Raw genomic sequence first — 15,142 nt, forward strand, 5'->3', positions numbered from 1 at the left:
GGCGAAAAATACGAATGATAGAAAAACTCTGCTGCTCTAATCATCCCATGTATCAATAGCGTATTGACGATGTAACTTTGCAAATGAAATCGTCGTCGGATCTTTGATAAAGGAAGACATGCTTACTCGAAGAAATTAAATTATAGCAGAGTACACGTATTCTAATCGAGTTTCCGATTACTTTTCACATCCAGTTTACTTGAGTTCGAGGTTTTCAGTGGAAATTCTGGATTCTATCATTTTTCTCCAATAAACCGATCGCGACAACAATGTGAAAAAAATCGAGGAAATAGACACGCGCAATCGGAAAACATACCTACCTAACATATCATACATAAATATTATTTACAGTTTCGCCGGTGAAAAGTCAAACAATAAATTGGTACAAAGTCGGGATGTTTTCTATTTCCACCCCCGAAAATCCGCTTTTGTGAGACTTTCGAATCCCTCCGTAAGGATCTGCGGTATTCAACAGTACGTCGAAGAAAGCTAGGTCAGGTCTTGTCAGCTTAGCCAGTTCCCTAAGTCTCCTTCTGGTAAGACTCTGAATCAAAGGGGAGAAAAAAAATCAAGAACACCAGATTCAGACAAGAGCACACTCTGTTATGAATCGCAAAATTTCCACGGGTTTTATTCAACCTCGAACACAAAATTGATGTTTGCCTGGCACGCTCGCGCATTAACCTTTTTTGCAACGAGACTTTGACAGCCACCCTAATATCCGTCCAAAATTCTTAGGTCTAACGCACAGATTGGTTTCTGCTTTGATCATTGCTCGGATAGTGTCTTCAGAGTAGACGAAGCACTCTACGCGTGACGGCTTCAACTTTTTACGACGCCTTTCCGCAGGACTTTTTACCGCTGTGTTCGACGCAAGAATTTCTTTGTATCGTAGGTATCCACTATAAGAAACTGAGTCGTTTCAGTGTGATTCATTTTATCGAATGATTCTCCTCAGCAAACGTCGCAGTATACGACCAAACGTCTTTTCAGGACGTGAATTTATCTTGAAAAAAGATTATAGCTGCCTTCGTACAATGTTGCACAGCAGTAAGACTGCAAAAGCACCGGTGAACAAGAGAGAGATAAAAGTATTTTCCTTTTTACGGTAGATAATATAAATTATCTGAAATACGATTATCGCCGATCAACCAGTTTAATCAATCAATGGAATTTGAGTGTTACCTTCTTCAAACATGTAGCTAACCCGAAGGCGTCTGTTTGAGACGCGGCTAGTGAAGGGTGGGCATACAGGGATATGTGTACAGTTCATATACATGCAGTGTATTTTCGCGGCACGCCAGACGGCGAAATTGGATTTATTTATGACAGTAGAATATCATAATCTGCGGTAAAGCAATCTTCTCGCAGTACTTATACCACACGGACGTATATTATTGCCAGGAAGTTTATAATTCGAGGGATAAATTTACCCTTTCAACTTTTCTCGCCACTCTTTACTCCGTTTTGTATACGCGCAGAAAAGATTTTTAATTACATCCTCAGAAATAAATAATACTGAAGTATAAAGAGATTGCGAACAGTTGCATCATAAATTGTAGTTAACAAGCGCCTTCAGTCGAGTGGTAAAATATTGCATATTCAATGCCGAGACTATCGTACAACCTCGCCTTACTCCTCTTTCATCTCTTCGTATACGAAGAAAAATAAACTCGGTATATTGAATTAGCGGCGATACCGAGCATTGGAAATGAGATTAGACTTACAGACAGATGCCGATGCTTGGCTAAGAATTTTCATGCAAGCAAGAAACACGCAGCTTTATTACGAATGGAAACCCTTCAATATTGACCTACAACGTAAATTCGCTTATAAATAAATCGCTTTCGTACTCTGATTGCGCCAATTCTTGATTGCTCTCCATTCAGTCGAGCCTGAACCCTTCAGAACCGCCTTCGAGGCACAAATGCTTCTTAGAGGTCAAATCCCCGTTCACGTTATTGTAATTCGTAATCAACTCGATCGTGTAACGTAGCACCGCAGAATTATGGGAATATTCCGCGGCGTTCAAACCCGAGATCTTCTACTAACGACGAGAGGAGTATAACGAAGAAAAAAAAATCACAGGTCCTTCGAATCTCTGTTCCCTTCGCCAATTATCGGTCTTTATCCCGTACCACTAGACAAACTTTCTACGCGAAATTCGCCACGCAAGTTACTCTCCATAGGGTCGATAAAACATTCGGGAAATGCACTTTGCTCCGCTTGGTCGCTTCGCCTTGATCTCCGCTGTTACGATGTACGGATTTCCACGGAAAAAAGAGGGGCAAAAAGAAAAAGCTAACAAGCTAGCGTCGATGGCTGGTTGAGCCGAGTTGAATGCCCTCTATATATAAAACCCGGCAAGTGTGGGCCGTGTCGCTATCACTCCAAGGCTGACTTGTCCGGGTATTGACCACGTTTTATGGAGCCGAAGAATATACCGCGCGATTCGACTATACACTGCTCAAGGATATAATAAAACATCCCGCATAATAAACCAAAAAAAATACAGAAGCACGCAGCGATACAAATCTCGAGGGTATGATAGTATTTTATTTTTCTTTCCCAAATTGCGTAAAACGAAGTAAGGAAATCCGAGTACTTTTCATCTCCGTATACGGATGTAAGTGATGTCTCAGAATTTTATTAAAAAATTAATTTATATTCAGTCGAAAGATATGTCCATGCTGTAGCTCGTTTCAATAATATATATATTTTTCATGCGAAGAATATGAATCGAGTTCAAGCGTAGTTACAAGCGCTTAACCCTAATAGGTCACTCTGGGTGAATTTCACCCCAGAAATTACACACGTTACCTTAACTTTCCCGATGGTTAACAATATTTAAATAATCAATTTCGGTTACGAAAACTAAGAGAGCTTTTTCTGCGAACCTTAAACAGTACCTAGATATTTTTTTTAGATTTTTAGGACTTATCGTTGAAGCAGAATATCATTTTTCACCTTGTGCGATCGTTACGCCATTCTACCTATTAGGGTTAAAAGTTTCTTAGCTTATATACATTGATGATGCGTAAGAAGAATGGACATTTACAGATTCAGAGAGGTAGATCCAAAATATGGGAAAATCAAACTCACCTATCGATGTGTCGTAGACATGGAGGTACTCGGATGTCATGAACTGGGAGACTAGGGAGCTTTTACCAACAGCAGGGGCGCCTAGCATCAAAACACGATACTGAGCAGGTCCTTGGGACGCGCTGCTCTCACGTGAACTTGCCAAGGATCCTGCAGCCGACGTCCGCGCGGAGCCTGGATAAGAAGCTGTCAAATGTTCGGTGCTGTAATCATAATTAATCACCCTCTCAGACAAGCATCCGGTAAAACATAATATAAATTTTTCGACGCATTATTTGTAGCGTGACAAATTCTCATCGACACTTCTGTTTACGCGTTACTAAAACTTATCCGATATCTGATACGTGTTCATTTGATTTATCGAAGCGTGGAAAATGGGACAAGTCTGAAAGCAACAAGGAATGAGCTTCCATATATCCTGATCCACTCGAAGTTCGAGGAACCAGACAATTTTAGGTGATCCTTTCAATTTCTCCTACACGAGCAATTGATTTCCACACACACATACAGACATTCGCCCCATGCGACTGAAGCGGAAGCCAAGAGTGCGCGATCCTCGATTTTATTTCGTTTATCTGCCCTCGTGTTATCCCTTTCCGTAGGCAGAAGCAGGCTTAACTCCGCGGCCAGTGAGCCTGAGGCCTAAGACGATGAATTTCGGGGAAACCGAAGGAAAGTAAGCGGTAGGTACGATCACGAGGGTGTTCGCATCACGCATTCCATCCAGCAGCAAATCCCTCGTGTCGTGTAATCCAAGGCCCTTCGTCTCGTGCTTTCTGCAGTTACGGATGCGAATGGCTTCTGCATTTACGCTCCCTCGATGCAGCGGGGAAAAGAACCAGACTCTTTGCACACATTGCTGCCGGTGAAAATTACAGCTTTTCCTTTTTACCCCGTTGACCAGCAAGATTGGTTCTTCGAAGTACCTTCTGGCGTAGCGATACCTACAGAGTCATATATTCCCTAGGGGGGTTATAAATTTCCATTTTCCAACGCGCTTCCGACCGAGCCGTGAATTTTAATATTCTTTGTTCATTTTTCATTCCTCATTTTTCGCTCTATTCCCCGTTCGATTGAATTGTAACGAATAATCGATACTGAACCAGTGAAAAAAATGTTTATTTACCTATATACAACGAAAGATCTGCTCTCTGTTGACGCAGAGCAAACATAAAAAAAAGAAAATCGATCGTCTGCACCGCCGCAGTTCGTGCGGAGCCACAAAGCCAACGAGAGGAATTTGAGCCGAGGGAATGCGGATAGCGGCAGAGAAAAAGGAGAGAAAAAAATAAGAAAGAAAGAAAAAAAAAAAAAAAACAACAACTCGATACCAGGAGCGATCAACAATGTAGCCATTCTATTCGGGGGTGATGCGCCCTGATTCCCCCTGCCTGTAGGCTATTTCAGGGCGGCTGCGAAATCCAAGCGAGAGATCACAGTTCCCTCTGAACTAAAAGTCAACTGACCTGTGTAATTTAATTACGAAAATGTATAGATCACTCGACGAAGTCCGCAGCGGTCCGAGAAGAAGATTGTTTTTGCGGGGTGGGAATTACATCGGCGGAAGAGAATCGCGAATGCCGCAAAAGGTGTGCGAGGGATGCTCGCTGGTGTCGATCGGAAGTTCCTTGGCTATATTTTTATTTATATTTTTTATTATTTCTATTTCTCCATCTCCCGACACGCGCATATCTGTACCTTATATTCTGTCGCGAGATTCCTTGGAGTATCGGAAATCCAGTTGCGAGGTGATCCACTGTAACTGCGAGCTTCCTCGAGGAGCGGTTGTGCCCGTTTTTGTCGGGGGCGGGATCGAACTTGGGTCAATAAAATATTTAGAAATCGAGGGCGGCAAGCCGACAGATGCTGGCTCCGCGACATAAGCTCGTATGCGTTAAGGTGTATCCTCTTCTGCCGTATAAGCGAGTTTGGCCCGATCTCATCTTCGCGAATTCGCACTCTATAAATCGATTTTCATATCCAGTGCATAAAATAAGCTTTACTGCGATACGCCAGCTGCGCGTACCGAATGGGACATCACCGGAAGTGAACCTTAAGACGCAACTTCGATGAGATATTCCCCTCTAACTGTACTCGTCCGTCTTGGGAATACGGCGTTCCGTTTGGACGATTTATTACACAGGCCTACAACGATATCCTACTTCATAAAAGAAAATATAGATACGAAGGTTTTAATGTGCCGAATCTATATCTGCTTTCCATATTTTGCACTCAAACTTCAAAATTTTCTTAGTTTTGTTTTTGCATTTATGCTACTTTAATCTATTTATATCGTATCCGTACATACAAATCTAGTTTGAACTTATAGAGAGAGAAAGAAAGATATCGCCTAACGTTGTTCAAAATAACTAAAATTATACTATCAGATAGATTTTCTGACGATCTCAATTTTTAAACTCTTTAACTTTATAACTTTTTTTTTTATAAATATTGTTGCTATCATTAGTGTTTGATTACAATTTGTAGTGAAAAATAACATTTGATTAAAAAAAAAAAAAACGGTGCATGAAAGGTATACGCGGTACATATTTTTAATTACTATAATTCGATTCAAGAGCATCAAACCTTATAATTACACATAATAATAAGAATAAGAAAAAAAAGTTTGTTCCCGCAGACCAGTGTTATTACGGGCGTCCGTAACAGCAAAGCAAGGAAGAAAACTCAACACCGGAATCAGAAAAAGAGATTTCATTTAACGGGTCTATTCAAGTATAATACGTAGATGTAGTCGACGACACTGCAATGCACTCTTCAGCGGTATTGATCCCCTACTCGAACAAACGCGAACAGCTCTGGTGTATTAGACAGTTACACCGGGGAGCGAACGTGACGAACCAATCAAAAACGTCCTCTTCCATCGCACGAACGGCGACCCCTCTCAACTTTGCCCCATCCTATTCTGCCCTCATCTTCACGGAACCAAGCCAGCTTGCATGTCGGTATACTTAATGTATAAACGTACCTACATTGAAAGCACGCTAGTCTGTTCTCCGTAGAATAATGAAGTACCCACCTCCCACCCTCCACCCTCGCTTAGTACATCAGACGCAACGCGTAAGGTCCTTTGAAAGATCGTGCAGGTATTGTATATTTAGATAATGAAACGCACACTCCGAAGCATGATATGCGCTAATTCGTTTTGTTCGAGTTCTGTACCATCCGGTGGAGGATTGTGACACGTCGGAAGCTCCATGAGGTTATAAAACTCCTGGAAACGGTTATTTACAATGCGACGATCGTGCTTCAGTCGACTGTCTCTGCCGCACCGCAATAATTCTGACAAAGTGAATACTTCGATGCAGGGAAAAATCGGCAACTTGTGATTAGAGAGCTTTTCGTACAAGGAAGAACAATTTGATTGACGAGAGAAAGAAGAAACGAATATTCGAATGCATACTGTGTCAAATTTGCATCGAAATATATCGCTTCTTCGATCCATCGATGACATGTACCAATTTGCATTCGGAGTAAGTAAAAAAGTCGATGCCAGCGATCCGTTCTTCTTTTCCGTGTAAACGTCGACTCGATGTCTTCCACGTATGAAAAATGTTCCGTAGAAGCATCGACTCCGGATGGTCTTCGCAGCGTCCTCGTTTACTTTCGAAGGATCAGGCAATGCTCTAAGGTCCAACACGTGCGTCTACGTTGCTCAGTGTCACACGTAAACTCACGCGTTCGATGTAGAGCATCGTCAGTTACTCGCGGATGTCGATGTTGACCCGTTGGCGATGTTTCGGTACCGTTGTTTGTCTTTTCATTCTGTTATAACCTCGCCGAAATATCAAAAATATTCTGGATTCCACGGTATATTTGGGAAACTTGTATAATGTCAGAAAAGATTGACTGCATCGTTTCATGAAATTCGCATCAATTTTGCCCACGGCTTATGGAAATAAATATTCAATCTTCTCTGGGTAAATGTTAATTAAAACTTTAAAATTGCTTTCCGAACGAAAGTTTTTGTATTGTAAAAAATTAAATCGGGAGTCCCAGCCATCTACACGCACTGAAATCAGTCGCTCCATTATAATAGCGTTACAAATACCTCTGCAGATTAGCAAATATCAATGCATTGAAAAACGTGAGTCCATCGCTTTCCCGTTTCTCTATTCGAACGCTCTACTGCGATAAGGTCTTTTTTTCTTGTTGAATTACAGGTACGAATATTTCTTTAGAGGCTTTTGCAGAATTTCATTTCATAATGCATTTCATAATCAAAAAGAAAAATTACCTTACCAGATCTCCAACAAATGTCTGGGAGCAAACGATTGCGCCATGTTGAAGATTTTTTTCACGTTCATAGATTTCATTCCGGATCGACAGCTGTCAGAGATGGCGTGAAAAAGTTGAATTACGCAAACTCGGTAATCCTGGCACGCTTTGAATTCAGCACTTGATCTCGAAAAATGGATGGACCGATCTGCGTGCGTATATTACACCTCTCGGAATATTCAATTCTTTTATTTTCATACCCCCGAGCAAAGTCCCGGAACTTGCTTATTATTCGCTGAGACTGAAAATTGCTTTTCACGCTTCTCTTCTGCCGGGTATTTCGGATCGTTGAATTCATTTTTATGCCAAGATACCGTGTAATTGCACATGGCCAGTATACCCATAAGTTGGCTCAGTACCGTTCTCGCGGGAATTAGTTAATTAGAGAGTCTTCACTTCATAAACATGAAAAGTGAATGCATATTCAAAAACAGTGCGTTTTACCGCGCGCAGTGCTTTTTTTCTTTTTCCAAAGTTGTGCGAAATTCTCAAAGTTTCCAGAACCATTTTGCGTTGTACTTATGGTTTTTTGTTTCCTCTCGTTTCTTTTTTTTTCCCCTTATATACTCGAAGTCGCCGTCGGAAACGAGCCAACTTCTAATTTCCTGCACAGACACGTGAGCTCGATAATCTTGCCTCGCGTGATGAAGACTTTTGTTCATCGAACTACTTAAATATCCGAAACAATTATTTAGCCGTTACGATGCGGCGACACGGGATCGAAACTTCTACACTACCCGATTGAATATTAAACAAGAAAAGTTAACGATTGCACAGGGTGCGTTCCTCCGGGTCCCGCCAACGATGGAAGCCTCAAACTTTGCATTAACTGCAAATTTTCACCCGTGCATATGAATATCTCCGTCGAAGACTATTCAGGCTGCATAACATGGCATGCAGTGCACCAAGTGTAAGGCAATTTAACCATCGGAATAGTTAACTCTGCGAAAAACTTTTTTTTCCGTGTTTTTTTTTTTTTTTTTTTTTTATCACTCCCCATTATTTTGTCCACACATATATAACGATGATTATTATTGTTTTTTTATTATTTTTCACCCTTAACTGCTCTTTGTGCTTCTCAATTTCCATCGCTTCACTGGTTTCCGGATAGCGCGCCCCGCTGGCTGTGTGTTCATTAAATCCTGCACAGCATATCGTGCTCCTCTAAAAATGTGCACGATGCAAGGACCCTTGTTGTTGTCACCAAACACCCTAACAACTTGAGATGTTTTGACTGAACCCCAAACATATACGCGCGGGATTATACGTATAATCAGTCGGGCGTAACGGCGAAACGAAACCTGATCGAGCGGAGTCTTTGTTCGCATATCAATATCGTTTTAATTAACAAATTCCGAAAATCGCCTTCGTGCAACGGATATTGATCGGACCCTTCAATGCCTCGACTACTTGCTGACAAGTAGTTATCAGTTAAACAGGGAACTGTGGGCATGGGTAACGACACTTCGCGTCTCCGTGTCTTCGCCGACGGCCTTCCAAGGGTGACGCGGCGCTCCACGCAGGTCCACGGATGCCTTATCTGCGACTAACTAATTACCTGGAACGGGTGCGGCTAATGGGTGAATAGGTGATATGTAGCGCCCAACTCCCCCAAGATTCGGTCCAACTTTCCGCCATTACGACCGTCAAACAATTATTTCTCTGGGGACTGTTCGTTTCGATGAAATATCCGTGGTCCTTTATTACTTCGTTAACCGAAAATCGTAACACATCGATTTCCGCAGTCGTCAGGCCCGTCTTTCGAATGTCTCAGCTTATTCAACTGGTCGTAAAAGAATCACTTCGTCAAAATCGAAGAAATCGTTTACGTACTGCATTTCGGGCTCGCAAGAATATCGATTTGGCTTTGGATGATACCATGTTTTTCTTTTTTATTTCTTTCCTTTTTTTTGTCTCTTTCACGGAGATGAGGGGGATATTGTGTTACATTAATCTTCCCCTCGATATGCTCGATACGCTTGGACTGATTGCAGGGGGCGTAAGCACGGCGAATGTTGTTCCGCGAACTTTTGCTGGCTCAACTCCAACCCGCTGTCAATTTGTTTGTACAGGGAATTTCTAACCGAAAACTGGTTTCCCTCCAGCATCGTTGTCACTCGCAGGACTTTCGACGAGCCACGTTTAGCTTTAACGCTGCAAAATCGAAGCATTCAACATTTCGCTGTTCCACCCGGAAAATTCCTCGTCGAAAGTGGATAGTAATAGGCACACGATCACGCCTTTGTCAACGCTTTGAACAACACTCAACCGTTCCACCTATAATGTAGGTCGTTATTCCGTATAAGTCATTTCATTTTCCCGTATAACGATCCAACTCTAAAACCCCCTGCTTACTCCACCGTGCTACGCTTACCGCGATCCAAAAATTTTCATTGCAACATCCATGAACAATATTAGCTCAGACCGCGTTAGCTTGATAGCCATTCTAAAGGAAATGAGAATTTTTCAGGGATAAGGTTGGTTTCTCTCTCTAAAGTGAATTCCACTTTAGAGACCCTTTTGCACCCGTATATAGCTAACGAACCGCCGCCTATAATATTCTTCTTCCCCGGATACTTAAATTGGTAGAGGGCGAAACTGGCAGAACCACAAGGTAAGACGATCAAATGTCGACGATGTCAATTCTCCGTGGTAAAGGAGGTTACGAAACACACTGCAAACTTACCTCGAATTGCTGGACGCGACGCTGTTATTGGACCTCGATCTTCGACTCTTTAGGGAGTCTCCTCTGTTCACGATCCCTTTCCCAGTGATGCTGAAGTGTCTCAGTCTGTAATACTCCTCCTCGACACCCGTGTTAGGCATGCTAGCAACGCGCGAACGCTGCTGTGGTAGGCACAAGTAGTTCGGACGTCCCGACGCCCGACTGCCTGGTGTCTTGACCGATTGCGACCTGCTGTGATGAGGACTTCCATGCCTGGAATCAAATTCACGAAACAAATCAGCAACGATATATCGTACTTTGAATTTGACGGAAACGACCGTGGCGGTATATCGTTACGAAATGCGGAATAAGTTGACCGCGTTACAATTCTTTGGTACCGTTCTGAACGCGGTGCATGATTATGTTGTGACAAGTGGCACACTTTCGCGGAGTCGGTATCTCGGCTCGCATTTCCGAAACGTTCTCCCCTTTCACCTCTGAACAGCTTAATTTCTACGTTGTTGCTTTCCCGCTATAAATCAGACCGAAACACTTGTCTGAGGAAAATAAGAGAAAAGCAAAAGGGCCCGAAGAAAGGGGCAAAGGTGAGCAGTGGTCGAAATACCCTGTAGTACACACCGAGCTCGTTTTCAACCTCGCGTATTTTTATCGAACTAGGTATCCCGGTGCCGCTTGAATCGTGGTCAAAAAGCAACACCGCCGAATTCACATTTCTCGGGGACGTGAGAGAGTTTCGATACGACGCAAAGAGCGGATTTTTCCAAATGCGACCCATTCCACATTGCAATTGTGACGGAAACTGCACGTCTGTTATAATCGATTCAGAACGTGCAGCGTCAAGGATTGCCAAAATAGTACTTGTCCTATCCTCCCACGCGCTTCTACGCTCTCAATGTGAATGTGTTCGTTTGTAAAACCAGAATCAAACACGTAAGTCAAATCCCAATTCGTAAAGTAGGTGAAAGCGCCGTTTACCCCGGCTCAGGGGAAAATGCTGGACTGCTGAATTGACAGGTTCAGAGGGAAACTTTTGGTGACAAATTCCACCCTCGGCGTTACGACACTTCAACCCTTTACGCAATCCGGCGAGGTAATCAAGCAACGTCCACTACAAGAGGGTCCTAATTACATCCACGGAATATCGCGGAGACTAGGTGGACTACGAAAGCTTTATGACCGTAATTTATAATTGTGGCTGACAAGACTTGAGTTATATAAATTTTATTGGTTAATTATGAAATTGGTTCGATGTATTAAGCTGTGCAAGAGATGGATTTTGGTTTCGTAACGTACGAAGTAACCACGGAACAACTTTTTCAAGACAGTGTAAACGTTCAAGATAGTAAACGGGTCATTTATAGGCGTTCCAACTGTTGTCTAAGTGGTGCAGAGCTACGCTCGACAATAAAGTATTCCAAGCACGTTCATATCGCGAATAGATATAGAAGAGCGCAAGAAGAAAAAAGAAGTTATGTAACACTCACAGTTGTCGAAGAAAACTTGAAATTAGTTTCCCGATATTGTTTACAGTAATTTCTCTGTCGGACACGGATGGTTTCAAAGATGAATCGCCACCATTGCACCCGCACAGAGGACCGATGAGATCGTCCTGCGCCCAACTTTCGCTACGTTAGGTTCGTTTATATCGGTTCTCGCGTTTTGACGCCCAGCCGGCTCGATTCGAACGACAAAACTTTGCCCCGAAGCGTCGCGCGTCTGCCGCCTTCGGGGATGTCGCCATTATTCGAATGTAGAGCGATCGCGAAATCCCAAACGGTCCTGCGGGAATCACCCCGCATCTACTCGCGCTCTCCTTATCCCTTGTACGTCGTCTAAGGAGGATAAGGATAGCCGCTTCGCCTCGATACCTCGACCGTAAGTCGAGTAAGCTCTGAAGTAAAAGCTCCGGGCTAGGATTCGGGGGAAATTCCAGTTTAAAATGGTCATAAAACCCTGCCCTTCACTCTGCGTACTGCTCAGACTCCGCGGTGACTCGAACGAATGCCGAGTGGCAGGTAGTCCTGTATATAATACGTAAGTAAGTATACATATACCTGTGTCCTGTGTGTATAGATAATCTCTCGAAACGAGGGCTGCTCTCCAGGACTGTTCAATTCAGACTCTCAATTTCTTCGGCGCGACATTTTATCAGCTATATTTTATTCCCTCATAGCTCCGGATGCCACGAAGGCACGTGCGTATATTTTCTACAGCCACAGTGAAATACGCGATCAAATCGGAGCTGGTAAGCATCTTTGACACTATTGGATCTAACTTAACAGCTTGTAATTGGAGAGAGCGATCGATTGCGGAAGTCACGAACGATCTGGGGTGAACCGACCGTTAACCTTCAACCCGATCGCGCGGAAGGTAGACGCCTCCTTCGCTTAGCTGCTATCATCAAGTCCGTGGAACACAATTAACGGGGGTTTCCTAAGGAGCTCATCGACCCTTCGCCATTTGCTATCATGAATATGCTGCCTCATTCCAGTGTGTATTGGAGACGGTGTTCGATTGTTACTCTACGTTCTCTCTAATCTCCTGCGGAATAATTACTTCCCCGTTTTCACAACAAATGGAAAACTACCTAATTTTATTTGAATAACAGAAAGCCCGAGAGAAGGCCCGATGCAGTAATGGCGGAGAATTTTCCTAATCAGAACTATATTCCAAATAAATTGGTAGAACCATGGGATAAAACCGTGTTTCAATTGATTCGGCTATCCAGCTTCTTAATGCTCCTGCGTATTTCGAAACAATCTCAAGGACACGTTGAAATGATCCGGCATTACGCAGGATTGTAAAATATAGCTTAGCTAATTCACGTGTTATCTAAATGGAAAAACAATACGTGGATTAAGGGATTTCACGACTAGAAGCAACGGATTTGAGGGGTACGAAGTAAACAAAATCGTCGATAAATAAATCAATAAATAAATGACACGATATTTGGCTCCGGCGCCCTATAACGTATAATCCGCACTGGTTGGCTCCGGTCTAGGGTTACCTGTTAGCTCTGAAATTTGAGCCGCTAAACGCACAGCGACGAGTTGGCCCCGCTGGTAGAGACTAGGCGAAAGCTTTTACCGAGTAAACATCCCTATCAGTCCCGACAAGCGGTGGCGTCGACGCATGGAAAAAACCCTCAGGCAAACGCGTTTGAATGAGAATTGATGGACGCTCTTGTTATCTACCGTATTGCGCCTATAGGCTCAACGCCTACGCGTGCAATTAGTCGCAGGTTCGCGGGAGAAAAAACAAAAACGCGGAAATTATGTAAGCATCGCTCTGTGGCGTTTATTTTACACAGTCCGATAGATCGAAAAGGCTCAGAAAGTCGGAACACAGGATTTCTTTACGAACAATGAGACTCTTCTCAAGATTCGTTTCCGCTTTGATTGTGAGCTGATACCTGCGGCCCATTTGCTGTCGGGTTAATCATATTTACAACGTTGGCTTATTGTAACGTTGGAATGCAGTGATTCATAATAAAGAAAGTGATCAAAGCGAAGCTTTGTGTCGAGGATTAATAGAGGGTAACAGAGGGTGCGAAAATTGTGGACGATGTCTCGGTAGAAGGTCTGCGAAATTATTTTACCCGAGTATCACCCTCAAATGAAAGAGAAAATTAAATTTCGACGCTAAAGCGTAAACGGGCCTCGGTATGCACATAATACATATTGCGTGGCCTCTTGAGGCGCAGGATAAAAAATTGAACAAGTGATGTGGTAATGGCGGTGGGTAATATCCACTCAAATATAATAATAATATTTCAGTGGTAATATCGTTTGTCGGAAACAAGCGGTACTCACTGATCCTCGAATTTACTATCCGATACCTGGGTATTGCGTCGTTTAAATAGCAAATATTGGTTCACTTCTCCGGAAGAAACAACGGGAGTCTCCGTGAATACGTTAAGCTATAACAATAAGTGCACAAGGCCGCACCCAAATCTCCTGACATTTTACGCTACGTGAGTTTAATCTTGACCTTTATAACCGTCGTTATCTTCATTACGGGTTTTCTTATTATCGGAGTCGAAGCCGCTATATTTCGTTTTAACTTCAAGTCGGTAGGCGGGCATCGACGCTCTTGTTACTTTTATCATCATCGCCGTTACAAGTATCTTGATATTATAAAAGGACGAACACTAGAGCGTCAAATGGTGAATATCGAAAAAGATTAACAGCGTGTGAACGGTCGAATCCGAATATATTGAAGAAACATGTGTGTTCGGTATGAGATTTTACAACACGTATAAATTGTTCACCAACGGATGAGTGGGATTAGGGAGTGAAAAACGAGGGACTGCAGTGACCCGAAATACACGAACCAGCGGGGAGCTCATTATATCTTCCTGAACAGGCATTGCAGGTGAGATTTTACCCACGTGGCGCGTTGAAACACGTTTAGGGTGAAATTGATTCGGGTTTTCCGCGCACGCGATGAAACGAGATAAAAGTTCGCTCTAAGGTGGCGTGCTACACTTTCGCTATGCTTGAAAGCCGGAGAAACCACGGCCTAAAGCTCGGAATACACGGTTGGCGGATTCCTTTTATCAAGCTGATTTCATTTTTTCCGTTGCCAGGCAGCCGTGGATGCATTAATCGCGAAGGCTCAAAAGGTTCGGGTCAACGCTTGAATCGCACGGATATCGTCGAAGTAATCCAGAGAGGCGTATTCAAGGAAAGAAAGAAAGAAAGGAGGAAATAAAGAAAGAAAGAAGGAAGAAATGAGAGAAAGAAGGAGGAAACTAAATTGAGCCTGGAATTTAAATGAGGCTCGTGACGTCACCCCTTTAATCAACTGTTTAATCCCGAAAATGACAGCCTGTCGAATTCTTGTCGCACAATTTTAGTGTCTACTGAAGTATAAATGCAGCTTTTGGTATTCAGATTCCGTGCATGATTGACACTCTACATTTATAACCATCTACTTGTACAAAATTACGTGAAAACGATCGCGACAGAAGATCCCAATGTCTGAATAGTAAAAAGTGTTCAAACCCAGTCGAAAAAAGGTTCACTAATCCCTTTGGAAAACGTGTGAAAATTGAAA

At 42.9% G+C, this 15,142-nt stretch overlaps 1 protein-coding gene across 1 annotated transcript in view; it reads right to left on the reverse strand.

The window, feature by feature from the left end:
• The window catches only part of LOC124177141, a 96,339-nt gene that overhangs the window by 41,558 nt on the left and 39,639 nt on the right, over window positions 1–15,142 (reverse strand). Inside the window, exons 9-10 of the mRNA XM_046559188.1 lie at window positions 10,085–10,336; window positions 3,103–3,305 (exon numbers count right to left, since the gene is read on the reverse strand). Of these exons, the coding sequence (XP_046415144.1) occupies window positions 3,103–3,305; window positions 10,085–10,336 (455 nt within the window). The remainder of the gene's footprint in view (window positions 1–3,102; window positions 3,306–10,084; window positions 10,337–15,142) is intronic.

This window comes from Neodiprion fabricii, chromosome 3, assembly GCF_021155785.1.
Source record: "Neodiprion fabricii isolate iyNeoFabr1 chromosome 3, iyNeoFabr1.1, whole genome shotgun sequence".
Lineage (NCBI taxonomy): Eukaryota > Metazoa > Arthropoda > Insecta > Hymenoptera > Diprionidae > Neodiprion > Neodiprion fabricii.